The 26,769-nt window shown below is 40.2% G+C and overlaps 1 protein-coding gene across 4 annotated transcripts in view; it reads right to left on the reverse strand.

Annotated features, from left to right (window-relative positions):
* Positions 1-15,853: 15,853 nt before the first annotated feature.
* DIAPH2 (diaphanous related formin 2) overlaps positions 15,854-26,769 on the reverse strand; it is a 183,711-nt gene continuing 172,795 nt past the window's right edge. For all 4 annotated transcript variants that reach the window (XM_039572387.1, XM_039572386.1, XM_039572385.1 and 1 more), the window contains one exon: positions 15,854-20,500. In XM_039572387.1, coding sequence (XP_039428321.1) covers positions 20,436-20,500 — 65 coding nt within the window. In that variant the 3' untranslated portion in view covers positions 15,854-20,435. The remainder of the gene's footprint in view (positions 20,501-26,769) is intronic.

Consider the following 26,769-nt stretch of genomic DNA (forward strand, 5'->3'; position numbering starts at 1 on the left):
TAATGGAACAATAGACAGAGAACTGGAAAATGGACAGTGAGCTAAGCATGGCCCTGCAGTGGCTGCTCTCCTTTACTCAGAGCGCTCAGGACAAACAGTAAACCCTTTCTTCTTTTTCATCCATCCTTTTTCTAGAGATGCTATAACAAAAATCAGGGAAATAGGAGACCAAGCTCAACTTCAAAAAATGTGGCTAAATTTCACATTTTTCCCATAGATGACAAATCTGAAAGGTGCCAGAGTGGATGCACAAGAGTTTGAAATTCCTGGAATCACAGAATGGGTGGGATTGGCAGGAACCTTAAAGGTCCCCTAGTGCAAACCCCCTTTTGTGGACACAGCCTCCTTCCACTATACCAGGCTGCTTAAATCCCATCCAGCCTGGCCTTGAACACTTCCAGATTATTTATAGAAGAGATACAGCACTGCCACAATGGCATAAGCTTTGTTTTCTCTGACTGTAACATCACCAGCAAATAAATCAGAAACAAATCTGTCATAGTCCATATACTTAAAATTCAAACTTTTATTTTATTTATCTTCAAAACACTGGTGCTCACTGGGATGGCTGCAGTGTGTAAAATTCTACATTTCCTCATCCTTGCAAGGAACTCGCACTCAAGGCTGCCTCTTTCTGGGCTGAGAGGCTCAGCACAGGCATCATATCCAAACCCATTCTGCTGTGTGTCCCTTGGATGCAGCACTTCCCAGTGGGCTTTTCCTGGCCATGCTTTACATGCATTATCATGCTCTGCAGGAAACTCAGCAAGCACAGCAGCTTGCCAGAGTAAAAGCAGTTAGTTGGGGCCTCTTGTAATACAGCAGTTCAACAGTTGAAAGGATTGCCTGTACATTTTGCAGCAAGGAAAAAAAAGGTGTTGAATAAATATATTCCATGGAGTGGGAAACACGAGCATGAGCCTGGAGTACTCTGAGGAATGCTAACACAGAGCCAGGATAATGCTACCTCCTGCTTCTGGGAAGATTATTTCCCCAGCCTGAGAAAACGATTGGGCCATGAGGTTATATGAAAGGAGATAGCAGGAAGCAGAAATACATCTTTGTTTAGATGGGTATTAAGAGAAAGCAGTGATGATTAATGAGACATATGACACAGCAATTCAACTCCAAGGTCCTGGTCTAAAATATATAACCTCAAACCAGGATTAGGCTCCTAAAGTCACATGGAATTTAAGTTTTAATATACACCCTCCTCTTCATAATGTTCTATTGACTAATGTGGAAGTCCCTTCCTTGCACTACTGCAAATTCCATTTCCTAATTCCTCTCATGGCACAGGAGGGAATTTTCTCACCTCAGAGCTGTTGATCTCACAGCACCAGGTTGCAGCACACCCAGACAGCCTCTGTACCCAGCTCTGAGGTCACAGATGAGGCTACAGCACCACAAATTGCATCCAGGTCTCTTGAATCTCAGGCTGTGTCTGCTTGCTGGCTTATTTATCCATCAGAAATCAGCCCTGGCAGAGAGTGATGAGTCAGGATCTGACTGGATCCTCAAGGTTTTTATATTTTCTAGTTTGTACAGATCAGACCACTAAAGAGGTGATGGCAATTCTCAGCTATATTTGAATACATGAAGTGGAAATGCAAAGTTCTGTCACTCACTTCTCAAGCTTATGACATTCCAGGGGGATACAGTTCTAATTACCTCTTGCATCCAACTTGCCAAGATAAGTAACAATTTCTACTCTTCTATGAAACGCAGATGCAAGGACCATGTCAAAGAGCTCAGCAGCCCAGTGCTCCCCAGATGTTTGCCATGAATCACTTCCTGTGTTCCACCAGTCCCGTTTACCAGGAGGTTCTGAACCACAGCTGAGCTCTGCCACCAGGGAAGGGCAGCCCTGAAAGATCCTTGTTACTTATTACCACTATTTACTCACGGTTTATTAATGGTCCACAGGCTCTACTCAGGATGTAGCTTGGCTAAACTTTATAGAAACACGTGGTGAACATCTCCTGCTGAACATGCTAGGAGAGAAACTGATGACAGAAATGTTATATATGGAATAATAATGAAAACTGGTTGACATCTGAGTTCCAGTTTCTCTGGAATTATCCCTACTTCTAGAGATTTGTCCACAAACCCACATTTTAGGTTTTACTTCTGCTGACATTTAGGGTAAAATGAAGTTAAAAAACCAAAGGAAAAATACAGGGACCAGGATGACAGAGGGGAAGTTTGGTGAAAAAGTGATGTCAAGAGGGGAACTGCTTTGGACATTTTGCATCCTTTGGGAAGGAGCTCCTACCCCTGTTTCTGATGAAGCTACACCAAACTGTGTTGACACATTTATTTATACAAAAACAATGGATCCCTTGTCCAAGAATTAGGAACAGCTTCAGCTATAAATTCTCCCCGGATCTTAGATTTGTCAAGATCCCCACAGATTTAGCAGGCTTCAGATCTGATGTCAAGATTTGGAGTGGTCTTCTACAGAAGAGATTTAGTTGGATAAAGTCTGTATTAGACCAAAAGGTCAGGACTTTACAGTCACCATAATTCTGTTCAGACTGATGAACAGGAGGGCCTGATACAGTTCTGCCCAGAGCAGTATTTAGAGCAGTATTAGTTACCTGCTGCATCTGCTTAGAGCCTCTAAAGGCAGTGGGACTGAAATCCCAGAGACAACTGAAGGCAAACAAAGGAAAGGGACACTGTAGTTTTTCTAAACCTCAGATAATTGTAAGATGAGCCTTAGTAAAACATCTCACTGCGTCATTTCTGTTTGGGAATGCAATTCTTCACCTTCTGCCACGACAACTCTGTTTACCTGTGCAGCACCACTGGTTAAATATCTCCTGCCTGCAACATCTGTTAAGAACTGGAGGGGTTTCAGACTGTGAACTGTAAAACTCTGATAACAAGACAGAAAGCCTGGCCCAGTGACCCAAAACAAAGGAAGCAATGGATGTAAAAGGGTAATGCTGAGAGAAAGAAGGGAAGTTCTGAATTAACCTGGGATGATGATGTGTTCTGACAGAATGAAGTAACTCCTACTCGCAGTACTAAAGCTGCATGGCAGCAGAATGGAACAAAAACAGATGTAGACTTTGCAAGCAGTAGATAATAGAGTCTCTTCTCTCATACGTGAGTAAAGAGAGCTGCTGGAATAAATTCTGTCAACAGCCAGTAAAAATACAAGTAATTAGACATATATTTAATATGCTAGATTTAATACATATTCATATGAAAAGTCCATAAAGCTATAGCATAAAATCACCAAGGACCATGCATGCTTTCTGTAAGATGTTTTGTTATGCTTATCCACAGGATATATTACCCCTATTACAGCAGCTCCTGGTGCAGCTCTGTTCCATCCACATATCACTTCCATTAAAAGCTCTGGAACAGCTGCATGAAGGGTTTTGTTTGCTTTAATCTCCCTGTGCTCCTGCTGGTTCTTCCAATCCATACCCCTCATAGTTGGAGGGTCCAACAGAAGCCATAACCCTCATATTCCTGGATTCCACTGAGCAGGGAACTCTTCCTTCTCCCAGAAGGATGATTACTTGTCTGCCTTAGATTTCTCACTTTCACTGGAGTCTCCTGGCACCATTAAACAATTTTATATTTCCTTTGTAGTGGTAGCAGTAACACTGAACTGTGAAAATACCCCCCAGTGCTCCCCAGCTCCTTCTCTCCCCTGGCCTCTGACCAACCTCACCCTGGTGAAATGGATTGCAAACAAAAAACTCTGCAAGCACCAGAAACACAGCTCCAGCAAGGGAGCCCAGCCCCTGGCTGCTCTTACAGCGAGTATTGTTGGTGCCACTGCTGCACAGATAACAGCTGTGCCTGAAAGCAAGGCTCAGACATCACAGGTTCAATGTCTGCACTGGGAAAGCCTTTTCTGTGCACTTGAAAGTGCATTAAAATCTTTTCAGGCATGTACTGTCCTTCCAGACTGAGAGTATTCCATTCCCCTTTTCAATTTTCTAGTTAATTTTAGTTGTTAGCAGCTGTTAGACCCAGACAAATACGGTAGCAAGAGTTGCACCTTTTCGTGGGGAGAAAAAGCTCTGCAGCTTGTAAGATCTTTTTCTGTTCTATTCAGGAAATTATTAAAACTAATTTTGAACTATGAGAACCTTTTCTGGGTTCTAATTTGAGCCAAGTCTCCTAAAGGACTGGTCTGTGTCACGTACTAGTTTGGTTTGCACATTTGAGAAGAGGGAACTGATGCTTCCCCTGACATAACAGTCCTGTGTTGGTATTTCAAGATGATGGTTGAAATTCTGGCCATTACTGGATCCCAGAGAAATGATGCCTGAGAATGTCATGTTATTGATTGAATATGTGGATAGTCCCATCATGTTTTGAAAGTCACAGCAAGTGAAAACAAAAATAATAATTCCCCAAATGCCAGTGTAATAAATAACGTTACAGGAGTCATTGAAAGAGATTGCAATGTATCCTCTGAAAATTTCCTCTTGTGACATTCAAGACGTAGAAAGGTGCTTTTTCTGGGACTATTTTTACAAATACCTCTACATAAATATCCTCAATATGTAATACCTTCCTTTCCTCCCATCCCTCAAAGTGCTATCATTCTGCTTCAGAATACTTTCTGTTACCAAGGAATTCCTGATGCTTGCTGGCTCCCTGTAACGGAGATGGTTCCCAGGTTTGTGCCTGAAAGGGATTCCAACAAATCTGTCATGCAGATGAAAATCTGACAGTTGTCCTGTTATCAGTGTAATTACACTGCTGTGTTAATGTGGGAAGAAAAGCTGTGTTTACTTGTGTGAGGAGTTCCTTTGGTTCAGCAGCTGTCCTCTCCTGCTATTACTGCATCTCCCAATATCAAACGCATGAGCTGAGCCTTGGTTTTCAATACAAGTGCACTGCAGCAAGGTAAAATGTTAAGTTAGGCATACATAAATGTTTCTGATGTGAATCTAGTGGAGGATGCTTGACTGACAGGCAGACAGAGTAAGGTCTATTTACATAAAAACAGGCTGATGGAGGGTTCCTGCTCTGCTGCCATTTCTTCCCCAGTGCCTTGCCAGCATTTACGTTTAATTTGCATGGCCTGTAATTGCAGACAACAGAGCAGCTCAGCCTCCAGTCCATTCAGACTTTAACATCTCTTACAAAACTGCAAACAAGCTTGCAGATGTCTCTGCAAACCATTGGCTTCTCAAATTCTTCACTGAGAATTTTCCCCTAAGGCACCCAAGGTGTGTTTGAGTGCTGAGGATTTGACCACTGTCAGACAGAAGGATGGAGACCCTGGTGCCAGTCAGGACAAGGCAATGATCAGGCCAAACATCACCTGTCCAGAGCTCAGGATTCTCTCCCTGCACTCTCAGCCTTGAGCAAAGAAAATCCCTTGCAATGCCCCTCAGCCTAAGGATTGGCACCGCTGTGCCCATGTTTCCCTCTCAACATTTGGACAGCGCTCTCAGGCACAGGGTGGGATTCCTGGGATGACTGTGGAGGGTCAGGAGTTGGACTTGATGGTCTCTGATTGATGGACTTGATGGATTCTGTGATTCTGCAACTGTTCTCCAGCTGACAGGACAAATGCAGCACAGAAACTGATAATCCACGCAGGGAAGGAGAACTGCTCCCCCACAGTGACAGACCTTGGGATTCCAGAGCCTTACCAGACCAATTCAGAAGCCACTTAAGAAGAGGGGGACTAACATTGAGAATCTTACTTGAAATTTTATCCTCTCAATTTCCTAGGCAAGGAATGTACAATGCCAAATGAGTTATGTGTTAAAAATGAAAGTCCTTATGTGGAAAAGTAAATTAATATTACTGCCCAGCACACCAGGAACACACGAATGTAAAAGGTGTGGTTTACATCTCTGTATTGTCCTGAAATATGTGTCACTATCATTGCAACAAACAGAGCTGAAACACTGCAAAAATTAGAAAGTTGGTTTCCTCTATTTGACAATTCTTAGAGGTTCTGCCTGCCATGAGCCTTAATGTCTGCTGTTATTATGTGGTGCTTCTGTGTGTTGTACAAAATGTCTGGCTTGAAGCAAAATATTGCAGTATGTCAAATACAACGCATTTAATAGCAATCAGCTGCACTAATTGGAATGACAGTGACATTCTGCACTACACTTAAGAGTGGAAATACCTTACAGACAAGATCCTGACATTTGACTGAGATTCCCTGTTCAGGCTAATGACATTGTTTAGAAATGCAGCCCCTGCAATCACAGCACAGAACTCAAAATGTATTAACACAGTTACAGGATTTACAATATGTCTTAAGCCTTGACAGAAGAAATTCTGCTTATAGAAGGACAAAGTAGTTCTCTCTTAGTCTGTGAAAGAAGGATCTCCTTTTAATTTAATAATGTAAATGCAAAAAGAAAAAAACCAACCACGCTACTGACTCAAAATTACAGGTTTCCTCTGATCCTGGGTTGAAATTCAGGGTTCTTTACAAACACAGTTTCAAAAAATGGGGATTTCTTTTCCTATTTTTTTTTCCTTTTTCTGAGCCCAAGCAAGAAATTCTTTGTGTCAGCCAGAAGAGAAAACTGGTAATCACCCACCTGCAGGAGGAGTCCTGGACAGTTTCCGCACACCTATTTAACCTCCTCAGCTCAGGGAGATGAGCTTGGCACTGGGTATAAAATCCCAGTTTAGCTTGCATGGTACAATCAGTCTTCTGGTAAGACTGCACGTGTGGTGGGATTTGGAGAGTGGAGACACTTGTTCACTAAAAAAAATACCAGTCAACATGAGCAAGGAGAATTGCATAGGAAATAAATTATGTGATACATATCTTATTATTGCATAAGAAAGAATTAACAGCTGGTAATAACAATTAACTGGATTAAAAGCTGCTTTGGGATGGAGGTCGCTCCCTTTTCCAGGTAACACCCAACTCAGAAGGTCAATTTATGGTGACTCCCAAGCACTAGAAAACAGAACTCATTCTGGATAAAAGAGTGTTTTCAAAAGTCAGGATTTTGGGAATAAAACTCTGGACTTCTTAATCATCTCTGGGCAGTAACCACAGAGCACACTTCCAAAGCAAGCTCTGGAACAGGCACCTTGATTGTGACACAACTGACGGGGATGAATAACTGCAACACCTCTGGCTTTCCAGAGGGATCTTGTGGGCTGAGATTCCCTGAAGCACCCAAAACTGAGAACAAAAATCAACACACCTAAAATGGGGATGTTTAAAATTCAGATCTCAATCTTTCTGCACTTTTTTCTTTTCCTAGCAATTAAATAGGATAAACGTTTAATTAAGAAATGTTTAAAAAAGCACACTCCACAGAGCTAGGGACATGAAAAACTTAGAGTGACAAAGAAGCTCGGAGTACTTCTGCCATGTTGGTTCACTGATGATTAAATTGGTTTAAATATTAGCTATAGTTAGAGCTGTGCAAAATAGACTTTGTTTTCCAGAAATTACACAGAACTTTTCAATTTCATAGAAATCTGCACTGCCTCAGTTATGGGCTCCATTTGCAGTGCCGATTAAGTAGATTTTTGCATCAAAAATGCAAATATATACACATATTTGATGCAAAACACTCTTTGCTTGAACACGGTTACGTCTGCTCTGATACTGGCTTGTTGGCGCTCAACAAATTTTTCTGTTCCTGGAACTTCACAGTACATTATGGGCTCAAAACAGACCCACTTGGGGATAAAGAAAACATCCTTAAAGTTATGCAAAACATTCATAACAAAATGCAAATACTGTTTACAGCTTTCAGCATCTCAGTATAGCAACTCATATTCTAAATTGCAACCAGCTACCAGCTACATGGAAAACTTTTTAATCAGCCTCTGTCCCGGATATCTGGGTTGTCATCTTGCAGGAAGGCTGGGCCCAGCTTTAGGTGTGAACCCAGCATCTCAGAGATGGTGGGTTTAGATCCCTTTAACTCTGACACCCACAGAACGAGATTCATTTCTGCTCAGAAGGTTCTCTGGGAAGGACATTCAGCCAGGCAGGGGTCTGTCTCCTCTGGGGGAGAAAAAACCAATAGTCAACAGATTGGATTTTAATTCCACCACTGTTAAAATGCACCAAGAAGGAACTGGAGCCAAAATAATTATTCACATCACACACTGCTGGGGGTTATAGATTGATGTATTTACATTTTGCCAGGACAAGAAATGTCTTCTGAGGAATACAAACCTCTGCTTCTTTCACCCTTGCACCAGTGATGGATGCAATCCTTGTCATTGCTCCCTGACAGAGCAGCACACATCCCCTCATCCCTCCACACATATTTACCCTGCACTAAGGAAAAAGCCCTCCACATTCAGGACTCAATATTCCATTTCCTAGCATGCTGCATCAATAACCTAATGGCACTTCTGTCAGTCTTTCCCGGTCAATGCTGCCTCCTCAAGAGATGTCCATAAAACTGCTTCTGTCCACTGGAACGAACTCACAAAATGATTCTGGAGAGTGAGGAAGAAAAAAAACCACTTGCACTGCAAAAGAATGTCAGCTCGTAGAGAAAGAAACACAGGAAGGCCCATGGATGAGAAGTCCAGCAGAGAGGGAACCTTGTTCAAGTGGGTAGCTCAGGTAAGAGCCATTTTCCAAGGAGCAGAGAAATGCTCATCCTGGCACACAGGGCTTCCTTGGGTGACTCCTGTAGGAGTGAAGAGGCTGCTGCCGTGAAAACTGGGAGAACCTCCCCTTCCTGTTTCAGTTTGCTGAATTTTGTGTATTTAGAAAACTCTCCCACCCATTCTCTCGGACATTCCTTGCTTTTCCAAATGGAAAATGCAGACGGCCACTGAGAACTTCAATTTTCTGCTCTGCAAAGGGCAGCCCCCACAATGGCAACTGAAATGGTGTGGAGAGGCACAAACCAGCTGAAAGAACACTGCACAAAACACACAGTGAAAGGAAAATTGGCTTCACAGGTGAAAAATATCTAAGGTTCAACAGAAACCTTTTGGTTTAAACCAGCCGTCAGATAGTATCTGATCTTTCACATCTGCTCCTTTCTAAACTCAGGCACCTGCAACTGATCCCCCGTGAAAGAAATCTGATTAAAATCAAAATGAAAGAAAATTATGACTGTGTTGGTACTGGATTGTAACAAAAATTGCAGGCTCTGCCTTCATTAGGAGCAAACAGTATATTAATGTAGGAAAAGTAACATACTTTGCATGGAAAATATCTTCATGATCAAAGATCTATGTTTTATATAATTTGCTTCCTTGATTATACAAGGAACTACATGTAAAAATATAGTTTTGCTATAGAGAGGAATTTACATTAAAGGCTTCCCCTGCTCATCTCCTTCAGTCCCCATCTACCCTGATCAATGCACCTCTCCTCACTGCAACAGCCTTCATCAGTCTGGCTCAAACTGAAAGCCAGTAATGGGGCAATTAGTGAGCAACAGCAAAATCCTGGGTAGTGAATAATCCTAGCAGTTTGCAATGCCTAAAATTAAACTGGCATAACTTTTCTATCAGATATCTTAATGATATGCATAAATAAGTCCTATTCAAAAGCCAAAATTTTCTAACATTCCAACCAGACCAAGACATCAGAGCTGGCGTTCAACAGATGCATTGTTGTCACCCTCCAGGTTCTCTTTACTTTGCATTTGGTGTTTTAGATTTTGCTTCCCAGGAAGCCATGCCTGACCCTCAGACTGGAGCCTGTGTGGCTCACAGATAAGTAGCTGCAAGTCTGAATCACTTGTTGGGCCACACAGGGGAACAGATCAAGAGACCTTTTATCTCCTGTGTCAGTCCTTTGCCAAATGCAGGAATGAGGAACATTCAGATTTCACAGAGCAAAACACATGGTGAGCTCAAGGCAAACACAGGACTGAATGAATGGCAAAAGACAACACTTCCCTGACAGAGTTCACTGAAACCCAGAAAAACGAAGTTTATCCTTTTTAAATTGTTCCTTTGTGTAAAAGGGATTATACCGCCTGTGATTTAGTGCTTCTTTAAATGGCTGCTGCTGTAAAAGTAAGATTACCAAAATGAAATGATTTAGGAAGAAAATAGGAAGGCAGATGCAAAAAGGCCCCAGAAGCACCTGAATGAGTTTCTGCTGAATTATTTAGCACAGCTATGTTCTTGTCCCCTCCTGTAACTCGTGTCTACTCCGGTTTATGACTATCATAGTCTGGAAAAACTCCAAGTGAAAAAAGCACTAAGCCCCCTCCCTTCAGCAGGTATGGGAGTCTTGCAATAAATACAGAAATATTGCACTGGCAAAACAGTTTCTTCTGATTCCAGATTTTTAAAAGTTAGGTATCTAATTCCACCTTATAGTTAAGAAACATCCTCTAAATTAACTCCATCTTTATATATGGTAAAGGAAAGTACTGTGATAGAGAAACTCGTTTTCTAAGCTTATGGCGGTTCCTAAGGGATCTCTGAAGAGAACACTCCACCTTAGAGGTGGGGACTGAATTTTGTCAGTGCAGTGCTGAGGATGGCCACCAAATCTCAGCAGGCAGGAAAAGAATGGTTACTGTTTGAAAAATGCAATTGAGACATTTGGAAGGCAGTTCTGGCTGAGTGAGTGAATTAACCCCTGCCCTTTTGCCCTCCCCACTGGCACCTCTCACAGGCTGTGCAGCAGCGTTAACCTCATGGACAAACATTCTGGCACTTCCCACTGCAGGCTGAAGGATGAGAGCTGAGCAGCACCTTGTGTTGGATGATAAAACTCACCATATGCTCTGAGCCTGCTCCCTTCCCCCTTAACACAGCAGACTTTGCCTCTCTTGTGCCACCACTCCCATGTTTTCTCTTTGAGGCATTTCTGTATTTTCATTGCTTTGCGAAACACCAGCTTTCAGAAATCACTTTGTTACACTGTTGGATGCATTTTGTTCTTCCTCATTACTTCTTTCTGTCCTTCCTGGCATTATGTGTTATACCAAATGCTGCTTTCCAACAACATTTCCAAATGTGTAAATCATGAAGTTCCTTGAGATATTTTTGCCAGCGTGATTGAGAGCTCAGACTGACAGCTGATTATCACCATCCCGCTTCCTCCTTTTGTTGATCCTTCACTATTCAAAAGTCAGATGCTTGTCTCCCACTCTCCTCAACTGGAGAGAGCTCTTTTCTACCAGTGTATGCTTTAAATATCCAATTGAGTAGGAATGCTGTAATAAAGTGATTATTAAGTTATGCTGCTGTGAATGACTGCAGATTACTCACTGTTGTTATGTGCCTGTACTGTGCAAACAGAATGTGGATGATTCACAAGGCACTTCCATCATGTCTGGTTAAACTCACAGGAACGAGATACTTGGAAATGCTTTCTCCCAAACAGAATCCATGCCCAGTTTTGTGAAAAACAATTTCTAAAATAATTTTTAACCACTTGATACCACAATTAAGTGTCCTTTTAAGTTTCAGATTATGAGTATTTAAAGGCAGGGAATCAGCCAGCTACTTCTAGGAAATAGTGAGATGAGAATATTAATGTCATAAACCAACAAATACTCTACCAGCATGCAAAGGGTGCTAAAGAAGCAAGGAAAATTTTAATATACACATACAATTGATACTACCCATTCTTTAAAAAAAACACAATAATGCTTCAAGGATCAAAGCAAACATAAATTTAAATATTTATGTGGGCACTTGCAGAAGGTTTGGGGGAAATGGTTGTATGAAAACCCTTAGCTTTTGATGGACAACTTACCTCATTAAAGATGTAGATATGGGTAACTGTAATTCAGCAGAGAGATGGGTGTTGATCCTGAAGTCCACAGAAAAGCTGCCATTATTTCATTGACTTTGGAAGTGTCAGGCTGCAATCAGCAGAGCCAGGCTTAATGTGCATAACCTGCAGATGACTGACTCCAGCACACATAAACACGACTGTAAAAAGCCAGGTAACTGCTCTAATCATAAACTGAGGAGCATTTTGGATGTCTGGCTTAGCATATTAACAAGACCAAAAGACCCAAATATGAACTAATTAAGGCTCTGTATAAATTATACAAGCTACATTTTTTATCTTATCACTATTTAACAAAAATCGATGTGCTTTTGTGTTTACCAGCTTGTGAGGTAGGGTTTTGTTTCCTAACTCATTGTTTAAGCTGCTGGTTCCAGTAGGTCATAGGAGGCTACAAATTACCCTCATTACCTTATCAATTACAGCATTGCTGAATAAGCTGCACTCCATCATAACATAATCACATTTCAGCATTCAGGCTTCAGAACTTCCTCCTGCTTTTGAGGAATGGTGGCCAGAGCCAATGAACACAGGAAGCATTAACGTGGTCCAACCTGTTGTGTGTGTGACAGACACTGGCCCATCATCACAGCAGCCCTGCCCCAGTGACAAACTTGTGCATCTAAAGGGAATCAACGAGGATTTTTACCTTAAATCACACATGAGGATCGTAGCAAAATGTGTGCTTGCTGTATTTCATCTGGGGTCTCAGTGCTCTGAGCTGAGAATGATCAACTTTCAGCCGACCCTGAAATTGTGCAGGATGTGCTGCTCCAGCTGGATCCCTACAAATCCATGGAGCCTGATGGGATTTATCCAAGAATCCTCAAAGAGCTGCTGATGTCATTGCAAAACTCAGTGATTTTTGAGCAGTCTTGGGAATCCAGGGAGGTCCCAGCTGACTGGAAGGTGGTGAATGTTGTCCAGGTTTTCAAGAAGGGCAACGAGGAGGACCCCAGAAGCTACAGACCTGTCAGTGTCATCTCCTTCCACATCCTTCACATTTGCCACTTGGAGAGTTTTCCCCTGAATATTTCTCAGCTATAATAATTCATTGCCATTTTTTTTCTGCTTTTCATTTGATGGTGAGATGTCCTACATCAGCAATTTTTCTCAGAACAAAAGGAAAACTAAAAGGATACAGCTAAAAACATCTCGAGTCCTCTCTGACTACTTTGTGGGGGAAAAAATCTCAACAGCTTTATCAGAACTGTAGAAACTGTCTAACCCCACCAGCTGACACTTTTGAATTTCATCCTTTCATAAGCAGGGAGTAAAACATTTATTTAGACCTGATGATGCTGTGACTACTGGCTTGTATTGCAGTGCTGCTTTTATGCCTTAAGCTTTATTCCCAGCTGGCAACAAGATCCTGTGATGGGGTAAAACTCTAAAATTTAAAAAGTCGCCATCGCAATCATTATCAGCTTATTCTCATGTTCAAAAAGCTCTGCACCAAAGGCTGTTCAATGGGCAGAGAGCTCAGAGCAGGGCGAGCTCCTCTCTTTCCTGAAATATCATCAGCACTTCCACAGGTAGAGATTAAAAGTTCAGCTTTTTGAAGAGATTCCAATTAGTTCCAGGTAAAATACATATTGCACTTACACATACATTGCCTATGATTAAATTAGATCTTTCTTGGCTTAACAGAATTTTGAAATATTTCTGGAGGCACCATTTTCGCTCGGCCATTCCATGTTACCACAGCTTTCAGAACCCCACAACTTCACTGCAGTTTGACAGACCAGTTCCAGAATCTGTTACGCACAGTGCCAAATGTGCGTGGGCAAATTTGCCTCTCTTCTTTTCTGCTTGTTTTAGTACTCATTACATGAAGTGCACAGGACTTTTTGCAGATTTGTCACTACTTTTTTGCCTTTGCTATCTCATTTTTCTTCCTGGCAGGGAATTCAGTCACTGAATTCAGTCACTGAATTCCCATTAGGTGTTTTTATTTATTCTGTTGGGTTTTAATCTGCAGTTACCGCTGTTCTTTAAGCTGACCTGTCCCACACCACTTAGGTAAAAGAACTTCACGGAATGGGTGTGGAATCAAGCTGTGGTGCAGTTAAAATGCTATTTCTTTTATGTACAACATTATTAGTAGCTTATATTATATATACCTTTTGATGGCTCTTGGTTTTATCTCTTCAAAGTAGTAACTTTCTCTTTACGGCTCTAGAAGATAAATAATGTTAGAGAAAGTGTGATCACAAACAGCTTTTTCCACAAATGGAACAGTCCTCTGAGCCACATGAGGGTACTTGCATCACCTAAGTGTAAAACAGCAGCAGCCTGAAATGGATCTCCACCACGACTGAACTGCTGGTCTGGTAATTATTGATCAATAATAATAATACATAATAACAATATAATTATTATTTCTCAATGATAATATCCTTGTTCTCTCAAGGACTGTTAAAACACACACCCATTTCTGAGCGTGGCAGGACTCACTTCTCCAGGTCAGTGGCCTGGCCACGGGGTCTGGTGTGAAGGCAGTGGAGAATTAGAATTAGGTTGCACCAAGCCTTATCTGTTTCTTCTTTAGGACTCGGGCCCTTCTCAAGCAGATCAGCGCTCACAGGGCTCTTCAGTCATCTGTGCTGATTTGCCCCCTAAGACACAGAGATCAATTATTTCAATGGAGCAAAGTTGGGCACTCTGTCCTCATCAGACCTGGCCTCACAGTGAGCTCCCCCCCAGCAGGCAGGGACAGAGCCCAGAAGTGCTGATTTTGTTAGCATGGGGCCTGAGATAATATCCTCTGCCTCAGAAGGGTTTCCTGGTTGGCCTCGTTACTTCACTGACACAAATAAACACCTTTCAGCACCTGCTGAATTTACTGGACTAAATTAGTGTTTGCTCACAGGCTACAGGCGAAAAAAACCCCCAACACTTTATTTGGATTTTACTTCTTAATCTTAGCTTCATATCTAATGAATGGGATTAATTAAGGCCATTAAGTGCTCATCAAATAACTCAGAGAGAATCAATTGAATGTTTCAATAATTTTGCTAGAGCCCAGCACTGTTGACTTCTCTGCAAAAGTGTGGGAAGGCCAGTGTTGAGATGATGACTGGAGGAACTAACAGAGGGAGGAGTGCAGCTCAAATTTACAGAAAGCACCCAAAGGTGAGCAGGAAGTGTGTCCCTGAGGCAGAGCACCACACCCTGCCATGAACCTTAAGTTCACGAAGGATTTCTCAGGCATGTGTGGGAGGAACAGAAACAATTTCCATCCAGGGAGGCACCTGCTGTTTGTTTCAGGACAAAGTCCGCCTGCAATCACCCAAAGGCAAAAAGCTTTAGGAGGATGATGGGAACCCCTGACTCCCACACTAGAAAGTCAAAAACATTTACCTAAAAAGAAGGAACAAGAATATGGTGTATGTAGGACAGCATTACTACATTTTCCTTAATCAGGACAGAGAATTTACATTTCAAGCTGGCATTTAGAAGTTTTCATTTTTTTTTCGTGTTGATCCCATAAGAAAATAAACCTCCACTGCTTCCTCGTGTATCAAATAGTGCATTCCGACTGTAATTCAGTTAATTAAAAATAAAATGGTGCCTTTGACCATCCCTGGGTACATCTTTTCCACATATCAAAAGTTACTTAAGGAGGGTTGTATCAACATGGCTGCTCATATTCATCAGGGTTAAATCCAATTAGAATTTTAAGTAAGATTCAGTGCTCTCTCTCTATACTGTTGTGCAGTTCAGTCTGTTCTGGTGACATCATTAACTTGTTTAATGTGCAATACACAATTTTGAAGGCAAGAGTCTGTCGAGTTTCTGTTCTGATAAGACCATTTTGGGAATGAATTAAATAATTTGGAAAACATCAACAATAGCTGTCTGACTGTGTGTCTGTCTTAAAAATTCTATACTGAAATCCAGCCTCTTAAAATAAATATGGACCCATCGGATTTGTTCAATGATTCCCCTTTATTGGCATTTTTGTAAGAATTAAATGGTATCACCATGATTTAATGCTGGGGGTTTTTTTAATTATGTATTTTTTTTTGATTATTTGGTTTTTAAAGTCCCCCTTCATTGGAAAAGGCACCTTTTTCCCCAAATTCACAAGTCAAGTATAATTGACACCTCAGAGGAAAAAAAAGACAGAAACCCATGAAGTGACAGTAAGCTAAAATGGAATGTAATTTCAGCATGACAATTTTATACAGCAAACCCAGGCTTTGAGGTGACGGTACTCAACAGGAAATAATCATGATAATCAAGTAAAACATTGGTGCATCTACCAGAATCATGTTATGTATATCTTTATTACAGTTTTCAGAATACATGGATTAACAATGGCCAGGCTGTGATTTCATCAAATTCCTATTTTAAACATTACATACAAACACAGAGCTGTTTAAAAAATAGAAATGCATGAGTTTTGTCACCTTTTTTTAATCTTTTTTTTTTTTTTTTTTTTTTTTGGCATCAGGAGTCCTATGACTTCCAAAAGGGAAATCAAATGGTGCATGACAGCAGACTGAATGACCTGTAATAGGTTATTGTTCACATTCTGTGGCATATGTATCACCTCAAACAGTGCTAAAAGCACTCCAAGAACAAATCCTTCTCCTTTCCCACTCTCCCAGTGACATCAGTGGGTGCTTGCAGGACTGCAGAATGCACAGGCTCACACAACTCCCCCCCTGGAGCACAAAAACAGCACTATGTGACCTGGAGACACCTGAAGCTGAGGCATTTGGCTGCATCTGCTTTGATTTTTTTCTAAAAATTTTTTATTTACATTTTATGTGCATGCGTGGGCATGTGTGGAGATACCGCAGAAGAAGAGGTTTCTTACAATACTTATTTAAAAATGAGTAACTTGCAAGTACAGTATGGCACATCAGAGGTGGGCTGGACATTGCTGAGCACTTGTCCTGCCTGACCTTGCAGCACTTGGAAGGCAAACAGCAAAGTAGAACTCAGCCAAGCCTTGGTTTAATGGAAAAGAAGCAATTTACATACATAGGTAAGTTTGCTCCCACAGAACTATTACCAGCTTTAAATATTTACTAGCTAGATCATTCATCAGGGTAGGAAGGACTAAAGTCACCCATCAAAGCAGGATTTGCCTGAGGGATGCAAAAGCTGAACGTTGCAAAGTTTCCTTAACAAAAGCTATAGGAGGATTTCCAGAGCCAAACCTAAAACTCAGCCGGATTCTCAGAGTTTTGGGTGTTGTGGGATGAATTTAAAGTAGGTTACTAATGAATTGTGGCTTGGATAGAAACCATGAAAATACTATGTTTTTTACAGCATTTGTCTGAGGTAGTACATATACCACACACAAAAATGCAAAAATATACAGATATTCATGATTATTTGCATATTACAGAAGGGAACTACGGGAACGCTCTTGTATCTGAATTCTCAAGAAGAACAGATAATTTTAGATCATGTTTCTCATACTGACCAGAGTCAGCTAAAACCAGAACAAACGACAACAGTGTTCCTGGGAATGCTCCCTGGAGCTGTTTGCCAGTGCACTGTGGGGCACTGACCCTGTTTTGGCTCTAGCTCTGGTCCCTGATGGGATTAACACAAACATCACCGGTGTGCTGGGAAAGGCTCCCTGCTGAATCACAGACAAACATACATGACAGACCGTGTTGCACTTGATTTCTCAGTAAACTGCATAAAACTGGAGCAAAAGGAGACCAGTGCCTTTACATTTCTGATCTGTACAGCCAGGAGTTCAGCAACAGATATGTATATTTGTGTACGATTGAAACATTTCGTTCCCATGACATTTGGAGATTTAGTTCAATTCATCACAAAGGTAAAATTATCTTCCTCTTAAATAAGCTAAGAAATGTAAACAGTGTAACTTCATTAAAAAAACTCTCTCAGTACTTGTAACTGGTAAAATGTGAATGCAAACAGATGTGCTGGTATATTGTTAACGTGATGTCTCAGAGGACAGAGAGTGAAACATAATTAGCAAGAAATTTATGTATGAACCCTCCAGTGATTTTCTTTCTGGGATTACTTTGAATACAAATATAATTTAACTGATATATTTCATTTTTTAAAATTAGAAAATAAGGCAAGTGCATTTCTGAAAAAGGTGCTACTCTTCTACACTTCTAGATAAACATGTGACACCTCTGAAAATTAGATCAATAATAAAAACATTAAAAATATCTGCAATTTAATATAGACTGAAAAACTATCAAAAGACAAAGTGACCAGCATCAATTTCAGAAAATATTTTAGACTTCATAAATACGAGCACCCTATATTTACATAAATTATCTTCTAAACTAGTTTTCCTTTGAAAGACACTTTTGTTCTAACAGATATGTCCATTAAATTATATAAATGTTTCAAATATGAAAAAAATAGTAGTAAAATAGAAGCATCAGATGATGTTGTTATTTCGGATTTGCCTTTTTTTCCTAAGATTTGGTTGTTGAAAATCTGCAGCCAGCTTTCACAGAGCTTTCCAAACAAATATAACCCATGGAAATGAAAAAACTTGTGCACTAATAATTACTGCTATCGTATAAAGATTCTGTGGAGAGCTTTTGAGTTTTCACTTACAAAGATTATACCAATACTTGTAAATCCCAGCAAAATGCTAATTTCAAAATCGGAATTCTAAGACACTATTGATTTATAGAGACATTATGAACCTAATCCTTTAAACTGGCTTTGTACATTAAGCACGTTTTTATAACTGTAAATTTAATAGTTCCATTTAAAGAAGCAATGCTTCAATACAAGGCTGATGTTGACCTTGCACAAAACAGGATATAGTTCTTTTTAGCTCTTACTAATAAACAAGGAGACAGAATCCTGTTGCATGCTTTTTTTTTCCTTTTTGTTTTGTTTTGGTTTTTTTTGTTTTTTTTTTTTTTCCTGAAGTACCATACAACTCTTCAGTTTGTTACTAAAACCCTCAAACAGTTTAGGGAGAGTATTTAGTTGACAGCAAGCATTTCACTAGGCTTCAGTGGTATTCCTATGTTTAGAGCTATGGGCAAACCCCCTGTATTCTTTGAAGACAAGTTCTGAAGAAAAAAAAAAAAATTTCAATACTAGATTGAAAAGGAGCTGTATCTTTTCTTACAATAACTGGATATGTAGTTTGAAATTGTGAGAATTTATCCCAAACTAGTCTGATAGTTTTAAGAGTATCTCACCAGAGAAGCAAAAAATCTACTGTACAAAGATGCTTGGCTCAAGCAGTAGTGCAAAGATCCACTGCCCCAGGAGCAAACCTCCAGAGCAAGCAGTGTGTGCACAGAAACCACGTGACACCTCACCTTCCAAACAGTCTTTACAGAACACTAAAAAAAACCCCAAGTTCCCCATAACACCAGGCAACAAAAGTATTCATAATAATTTCACCAATCAGTGATACGCATTAATAATTTGAGAACAAGTGCCAGCTACTACAGAGCATCCTGATTCTTTAAAAAACATCATAGCTCAGCAACTTATGCAGTAGGTCCACTGGAATTCCACTTCAAAGCCTCCACCCCATCAAGGTGGACCTTCAGTGAACGGGGTGGTGCAGCCTGGCCTGACCCCAGCCAGGCTGGACATTCCCCTGGGGACAACGGGGACAGTGGCTCCCCAGGGAGTGGCAGAACAAAGTGCCAGCTGCTCAGCTGGCTGCTCACCTGAGGAACTGCAGTGCAAGGGCCTGGACACAAAGGGGAATGGGAGGAGCTTCCCAAAAATCAGCCTGCTGCAGTCATTGGTCACTGCTAGCCAGTGCTCCAGGTAGAAAATTTGTTGTTAGCTGCTAAACTCTCAGCACTAAAATCCACCAGTGGCGATCCCGCTACATATTTTACCTGAGAAACGGAGGAAAAACTCAGAGGCAGTTCTGAAAAACTTCATGATGTAGCTTGTCTCTAAAAATCTACACACAGGAATTTTAGCATCATCAAAACAGGACAATCATGTTTTCCCCCAAATATCTTTATAAAGAATATATAAGTGCACAATTAGAAAAATCCCGCCTTAGATACAGTTAAAAACATATTCTGCCCTTGATATCATTTTGGAAAAATCCTATGCTCTGTTTTATTTGATTTTTTTTTTTTTCTTTTTAGCAGTGATAAGTAACTACACATCATCGTATCACCAAAAGTGTAGATATGTGGTATATCCTACTGGCAGCTAAAACAGCCGAATCCACCAGGCTTTACACTGAGATAAGGTTTTCAGCAACCTCACTGGGGCTATGTGTTGCTTTTTTATGGTTACAAAAAAGATTCTGATAATGTAGACCAGCTCATCTCTGAATTTATTAACATACAATTTTATTATTTTTTCCTTTCATGTTCAAATCAGAACTGCAAATGGAATCCACGGCTGTACTCTTCCAACAGAACTGTATTTTCTTACCCATATAAAACAGAACCTAGAAATCCCCAACTCCTTTCATGTGAGTTGCCAGCTTCAACAAAAAGGGGGGCAAAAAAAGAGAAAGAACGTAAGAAAATAAGATATATGCCCTACTGTTTAACACTGTTTACAGATCTTGGTAGTTGGGGTAATAAGATACAGTATGTGGATTTTTTTAGCAACAGCTTTAAAATTACATATTTTTACACCGTCTCATTTAATCAATACCAGCATTTCTCTATGATCATTGCCAATTTGGATGATAAACTCTTTCCAAAGCATATCCATTTCATTGTAAATAAAACAATTCATTAATTCTTTGGCATCAGAAGAATCATACAGCTGCAATTGCTCCATTGTGTCGAGAACGAGACCTTTCCAAAGTTACTCGTTTGTTATCTGTAACAAAAAGAGAGGAAAAAACAAATCACCACGAGATTTGAAACACGGATAATGCAATGTCAAGAGGTTTTCAAACAGCCCTGAAAATCATTCCGAATGATATGCAAATAAGTAAGTAGGAGACTGGATCAGAGAAGTTTCACACTGCAGCTGCCAGACTGAGTTCAAGAGTTCTGCAATCAGCAATAAATTACTTTCTTGATCAGAGAAGCTGGGTGATAAAAGCATTAGGAGAATCCTGAAACACAGTCCCCTTGGAAACATCACACAATAAATAATATTCTGGGTAAAAATCTTTCAAATTTTATAAATAATTTATGCACAGAATCTCTGGAAAAATACATTTCAAGTTTCATGGGAATGCACTGACCAGTGCAGTGGTGAAAACCTGGGAGATGCTCCAAGTCTAAAAGCCCAAACACCACTCACTGTAATTTGGTAGAGAGTTAAAAATAGAACAATTAAATCAGCCACTTCCTAAGCATTTCCTGATTGTGCAATGTGAACAACTTTTAGTATAAAATATTACTTAATAATTACTGCAATGAATAATAAATATGTCTCTATCACAGGAAAACAATCACCAAGTACCAGCCACGCTCCTAAATGCCTTCACAATAAAATTTTAAAGCAGTGAATAAACACACACACACACAGGGACAGAAGATTAACCCCCACTTAGAGTTCTGCAGGTTTGCATCTTTCTTTTTCACAATGAGTTCCTGCCATGCAAACTTTTTGGGTGTTTTTGGGGTTTTTTTGGTGGCTGCTTCCTTTTGACCTTGCCTTATCCTCTTCCCTCACGTCCCGTTCAGGTGCTGCTCTGCATCACTTCAGTCCCTACATTACTGCAGCACCAGGATGTCCCAAAATCCGCCTGGAACTTTTCCATAGGACTGGAATATCATAAAGAAGTCACTTCAGAAGCAAAACATCTGCCAGGCACACTGCAGGCACTCAGGTTTCCTCAGCTTTTCCCAAAGATTCAGCTCCCTCTGCTTGCCCAGCCCACCCCAGCCTGTGCCACGCTGAGGTTGGGGCACAGAGCTTGGGACCACAACACGTCTGGGGGTACAAACACAACCTGGAAACTCTTCCTGACTGGGAAGGGGACTGGGCACTGCAATGGGCTGCCCCAGGAGGTTGTGGAGTCTCCATCCTCAGAGATATCCACCCCTGTCCTGGACAAGCCAACCAGCCCGAGCAGAGGGGGTGGCCAAGGTGACCTCCAGAGGTCCCTTCCAACCTCAGTCACTGCACGCTCAGCTCTAACCCAGCAAAGCCAGAAACGGGCCAAGCAATTAAATAAGACAAAGAAAGTCATCTCTGTGATCTGTTTCTGGACAAAGAACAGAGGCTGCCCATGGAGACTGCACGGCTCTCTTTCCCCTGCTCAATGGAAGTGTCTCCAATGCTACGGGGAATTAACGGCTCCTTTAGCAAGATTATTAGTTCTTTTTATAGTTCTGCCTTGCCTCCTTTTCCTAATGAATCTAGCCATGCATAAAGTATTCAAATTACCCTAAGTCAATCTGTTTTGCATGGGAATAAATCTCTCCACTGGTTGCAGTGTCACTAAGCACTGGCAATTACAGCACAAAAGAAGGGAAGTCATCAACTCAAATGTGCTGCCGCTCCTCCAAGACTAAAGAGTCCAGTGATACCTGCTCTCAGTGGGGACAAGTGCCTTCAACACCAGACTATTTCTTGATAAAATTTCAAGCCCATCAACTCTACAGGTTAAAAACAGATTAAGAAAGTCTAAGAACTGTTGCTTTTTGGTGGGGTTTTTTGTTGTCGTTGTTTGGTTTTTTGTTTTGTTTCTGTTTTTTTTTTTTAAATTTATTTTCTCCTTTCAGTTTTTTTCCATCGTAGTAGAGACAAACATTTTCTGCAAGTGACAGTTCAACTTCTCCTGTAATTGCACAACTGGGCTGGGACCTTGGGAAAACACAAAACCACAAAACAAAATCATAAAACAATATCATTTCCTTCTTCAGGTAATAACAAAGTATTTCCTTAATACCTATGTGTTAAGTTAGAACAAAGGGTTTCATATTAGATATGAAACTAGATTGGGCTGGCATTTCAAGTTACTTGAGCAAGAATTTTGAAAAATCATTAAATTTATATCACTTTCCACATGCACATTCAGTTATCTCCAACATCTGTATTTACCTTTTTTATGTAACAGACCACATTGAATACAACACAAAGCAAGTCTGGCTTCTAAACATGACTGACTATTCTGGCATAAAATTAACTATAACATCAATAAACGGTAAAACTATTTCCTTGTATTATGGGGGGATGGAGAGGGAAAATAAGAGTAAGTTAAAAGTAGTTAAAATGAAGTAAAAAATCATTGTCCAAAGGCTCAGGTGTACACTGGAAACATGCAAACACGACTAGAAAACACGGTAATCAGTTCTGTGTGCACCAGCCAGGCCTTCTGGGTAACCCCACCCACAGGGGAGAAAATGTTATTTCTCACTTTAATCTTAGAAGTCCATTTCTTTTACAAGCAGGCACACCCACGCTGCTCCTGTTACAGACATTATAATCTATCTCTGAAGTGAACACACGACCTTAAAAGTGGCCTCTCAATCTGCTGAATGGATCTTTTCTTAGAGCAGCGAAAGGTAGAACAGTGAAGGATTAAAATGGAAAACAAAGCAGATTTTTGTATCACAAATTCATCTTTGTCTTTTAGCTAGCTGGATCAGATGAAAATGAAGTAAATATAAAATTAAATGCTGAGAAATCAAATCAGCAGTTCCTTTTTAGTACACATAACCCTGGAATGCAATGGTGACCATGCAAACTTTGCACCCCCACTGGAAGCAATAGATGGACTTTGTTATAAAAACAATTCCTTGCTCAAGTCTTGCACTCAGCATAGTACCAAGATGGGAATAAACCCTGCAAAACGTATTTCTCCTTTCCTTAATGCTCCTCCATTAGCTCTGTTATTAAATGAGAAGTCTCAATAGCTGCCACAGATTTATTAACTCAGTGGTTGTTACCAACATAGAACTCAGTTACATGAGGAGAAAAATAAATGGTACTTTGCAAACTGCAGTACTAAGATTAAGTCACTTTTTCATTTCATTTTCTTCTTATCCACTCTTCCAGGTAGTAACTTTATGCTCTCCTAATTATAAACCCTATTTTTTATGAGCAATCAATGCTAATAATAATATAGATGTTGTGCAGTCAAATGGACTGGTCATGACACTGAGATACCTGATAATGGAAAAGACAGAGTCTATAAAACCATACCTCAAAGGTACCTGATTGGAATTCACATTATCCTGTAACAAGAAATAAAGTTCTCTTACATCATTATCTCTCAGTCCTGATATTAAAATTATAAATGTATTACAAACTGTTGCCTTGGGCTTGGTACCTTACTTGGCTCCTTTTTCCCCTCCTGAATAACCTCCCCAAGGTGAAAGAATTGACCTTTCCACAGCTGACAATAACAATAAAAGCTGTTTAGTGCTCAGAGAAAGGAGGTACTGGTTTGACTTGCCTTGAAAATTCTCAGCAATTAATAACATATTTAAAGTCTCATCTTTTTGAAACAGTTTTGACTATGCAAAAGAGACAGAAATGCACGCTGTAAGGGAATTTGTATGGCCCGTGCCTTTGGGAATCAATGAAAGCCTTTACATCAAACATTTATTTCTTCATTCATGTAAAATCTTGTTCACTAGGAAATCCTACTGAAACACATCTTGTTTTCATGAGCAACCAGAGGAAAAATACTCATGCAGTCCCAAGCACTGCAGCAAGTGCCATAGAAAACAGGGAAAACAGTCAGAAGAGCAAGACAATTTCCTACAGGTATGGAATGATTACAGAAGAAATGAGTAAATTACCAATTTAAGTAAGTTTTAAATGGATGAACTGTCACAACAGATGGATTCCAAGGATCAAACAGTTCATCTGTAATAATGATGATGTTGGCATTTACTCTACAGGAAAAGGTGAAAACCTGAGCTTTACAAGTGCCACTTTTTTCTGATCAGGACAACTAAATATTTTCTCTCTAGTATCATTGATTAAAACTGTGACAAGTTAGGTTAAATTCAACTCACTTGAGCCTGGGTAGCCTCCAGTTTTCTCCCTGAGCTACCCAAGCACAGGGGAAACCAAAGCCAACTTCTCATGTGCTGTAACAGCACATTACTAACTCCTTGAAGGAACAACCCTGGACAAAACCCATTATTATTATTATTATTATTATTACTATTATTATTATGATTATTATTACTATTGTTATTATTATTTTCCTTTATGGACTGCAGGCACCTTCATCAGCTTTAGCTTCCCAAAAATGAAAGGTAAATCTTTTTGGAAAATGGAATTGATAGAACCTAAGGCAGAAGCAGAACTGGTCCAGAGTAAACCAGCAGGGAAGTCCATCCATACCCAGCACTCTTCAGCAGCTGAGCACTGTCTGTGGTACTGCCTGGCCTGTCCCTCTGACGTTACTGGGGATCCCAGCTGAGAAAAAGCCAGGAAAGGAAATTAAGAGCTTCAAAACTGCTGTTGCTGTCTGGAGCAAAACCCTTTTTGAGAGAAAATGGCTCTCCTAACCTCAATTCTGTTATGATTCAGTCCATCTCTGTAACATCTGATTTCAAATTGATCTTTCAGAATGTATGGCCTATATAGAAAAAAAATAGCAATAAGGTAAGAATCAGTTATGGGAGAAATAGAGCCAAAATAGTTCAGAAATAGCTCTTTTCAAGAGATTGTTCTTGCCAAGAGATGAAACAAGCAAATAAAACACTTTTCTAACTGGGCTAAGGGAAACTGTACAGTTAATATGTTTTTTATTAATTGTTAAGTATTCAATCCACTCTTATTTCAACCTAAACAGGCACCCTACACATGCCTGGCAAAATCTGATCTACGCAGACCCTTTATGACCATCACACTGGGGCATCTGGCATTCACTTGGATTTGATATTTGTGTAACCAAAAATGAGAGCAGATCGAGAGGTCCAACATTCCTGTTCTCAGCTTTTTTTTTGCTAAACAGAGTCTCAAATTCTTGACAATCAAACTTAAATGGCAGCTAAAAAGGTTATTTTAGCATCAGTTTCAAAGAAAACATTGAGATTTCAAGCAAACCCTGGAGCTGTAAGGTCAAATTCTATAAATCCTGGTTTATTTTGGTTTAGGTCAAGACTTTCACGTGAAAGCTGAGTGATAACCTGGGTTTATAAATGTTATGACTGAGAAACAGGAACTTACCCTTAGGCCAAAGAAAGAGCAGGTTTTTGGTGTTTGCTTTTTGTTTTTTTTTTTAAAAAGCCCCCAAAATCAAGATAGTGCAGCTGAACACATTAATTATAAAGGCATCATTTGTTGACCTTACAATAATTTAAAAAATATGTTCCTGGCCTGGTTACTGGGATATTTACAGATATATTGACCTGTAAGGCATTAAGGAGTAGGAAAAGGTTTTAGAAGAAATAAGGAGGAGGAAAAAGCACAAAGGAGAATTGCAGCACTTAAAAGGACGTCTCTGAAGACTGAATGGTTCCTCCTCAGGTAAAAAGCAGCAACACACATCTCCTGAGTTATCTGCAGGAGTCAGGAGTGTCGTGTTCTGTTCAAAAATAGTGGCTTCAAAGCTGTGAAGTCATTTAGGTAACACACAGCACCTTCATTTTAAGGTTTCCAGACTATTCTGCATGAACCATTTCTCGTGGAGAAGATACGTGGCTGTTTGGATTCTCTTCAGCTTGCTAAATAGATTTGTTAATACCCACAAGCGCTGTACTACAGAAGCAGGTCTAAAATACAGAGAGTTAAAGAATTTAAGCCCTGACACAGAAGAGTTTTACTCAGATTAAAAGGGAACAAAGACACGTCTAATCTTTGTGCTGCCACTCAGACCCAGCTTGCTGGGCACTGTTAATTGTAGCCTTTGAGTCGTATGAAAATGCAGAACACCAGTAGAAAACCCATTTGTTTATGTCCTGTGTGCTAGACACAAAAATGCTTTAAAATGGAATATTGTGGGACATTTTAATGCTAAGTGGCATGTGTGATGACATTTACCAGCTCAGCGCAATCCAGCTGTGACCACAGTCATTACAGCATGGCAGCACAATAAAAGTCACACTTCTGCAACCAGAATTGAGGATATTGGCCATCTGTATCATAATTCCAATAAAGAAATAAATACTTACCCTATTTAGAGATGAAGTTTAGTATTTGTAGGATGAAAACGGATTTGTAAACCC

This window comes from Corvus cornix, chromosome 4A, assembly GCF_000738735.6.
Source record: "Corvus cornix cornix isolate S_Up_H32 chromosome 4A, ASM73873v5, whole genome shotgun sequence".
Lineage (NCBI taxonomy): Eukaryota > Metazoa > Chordata > Aves > Passeriformes > Corvidae > Corvus > Corvus cornix.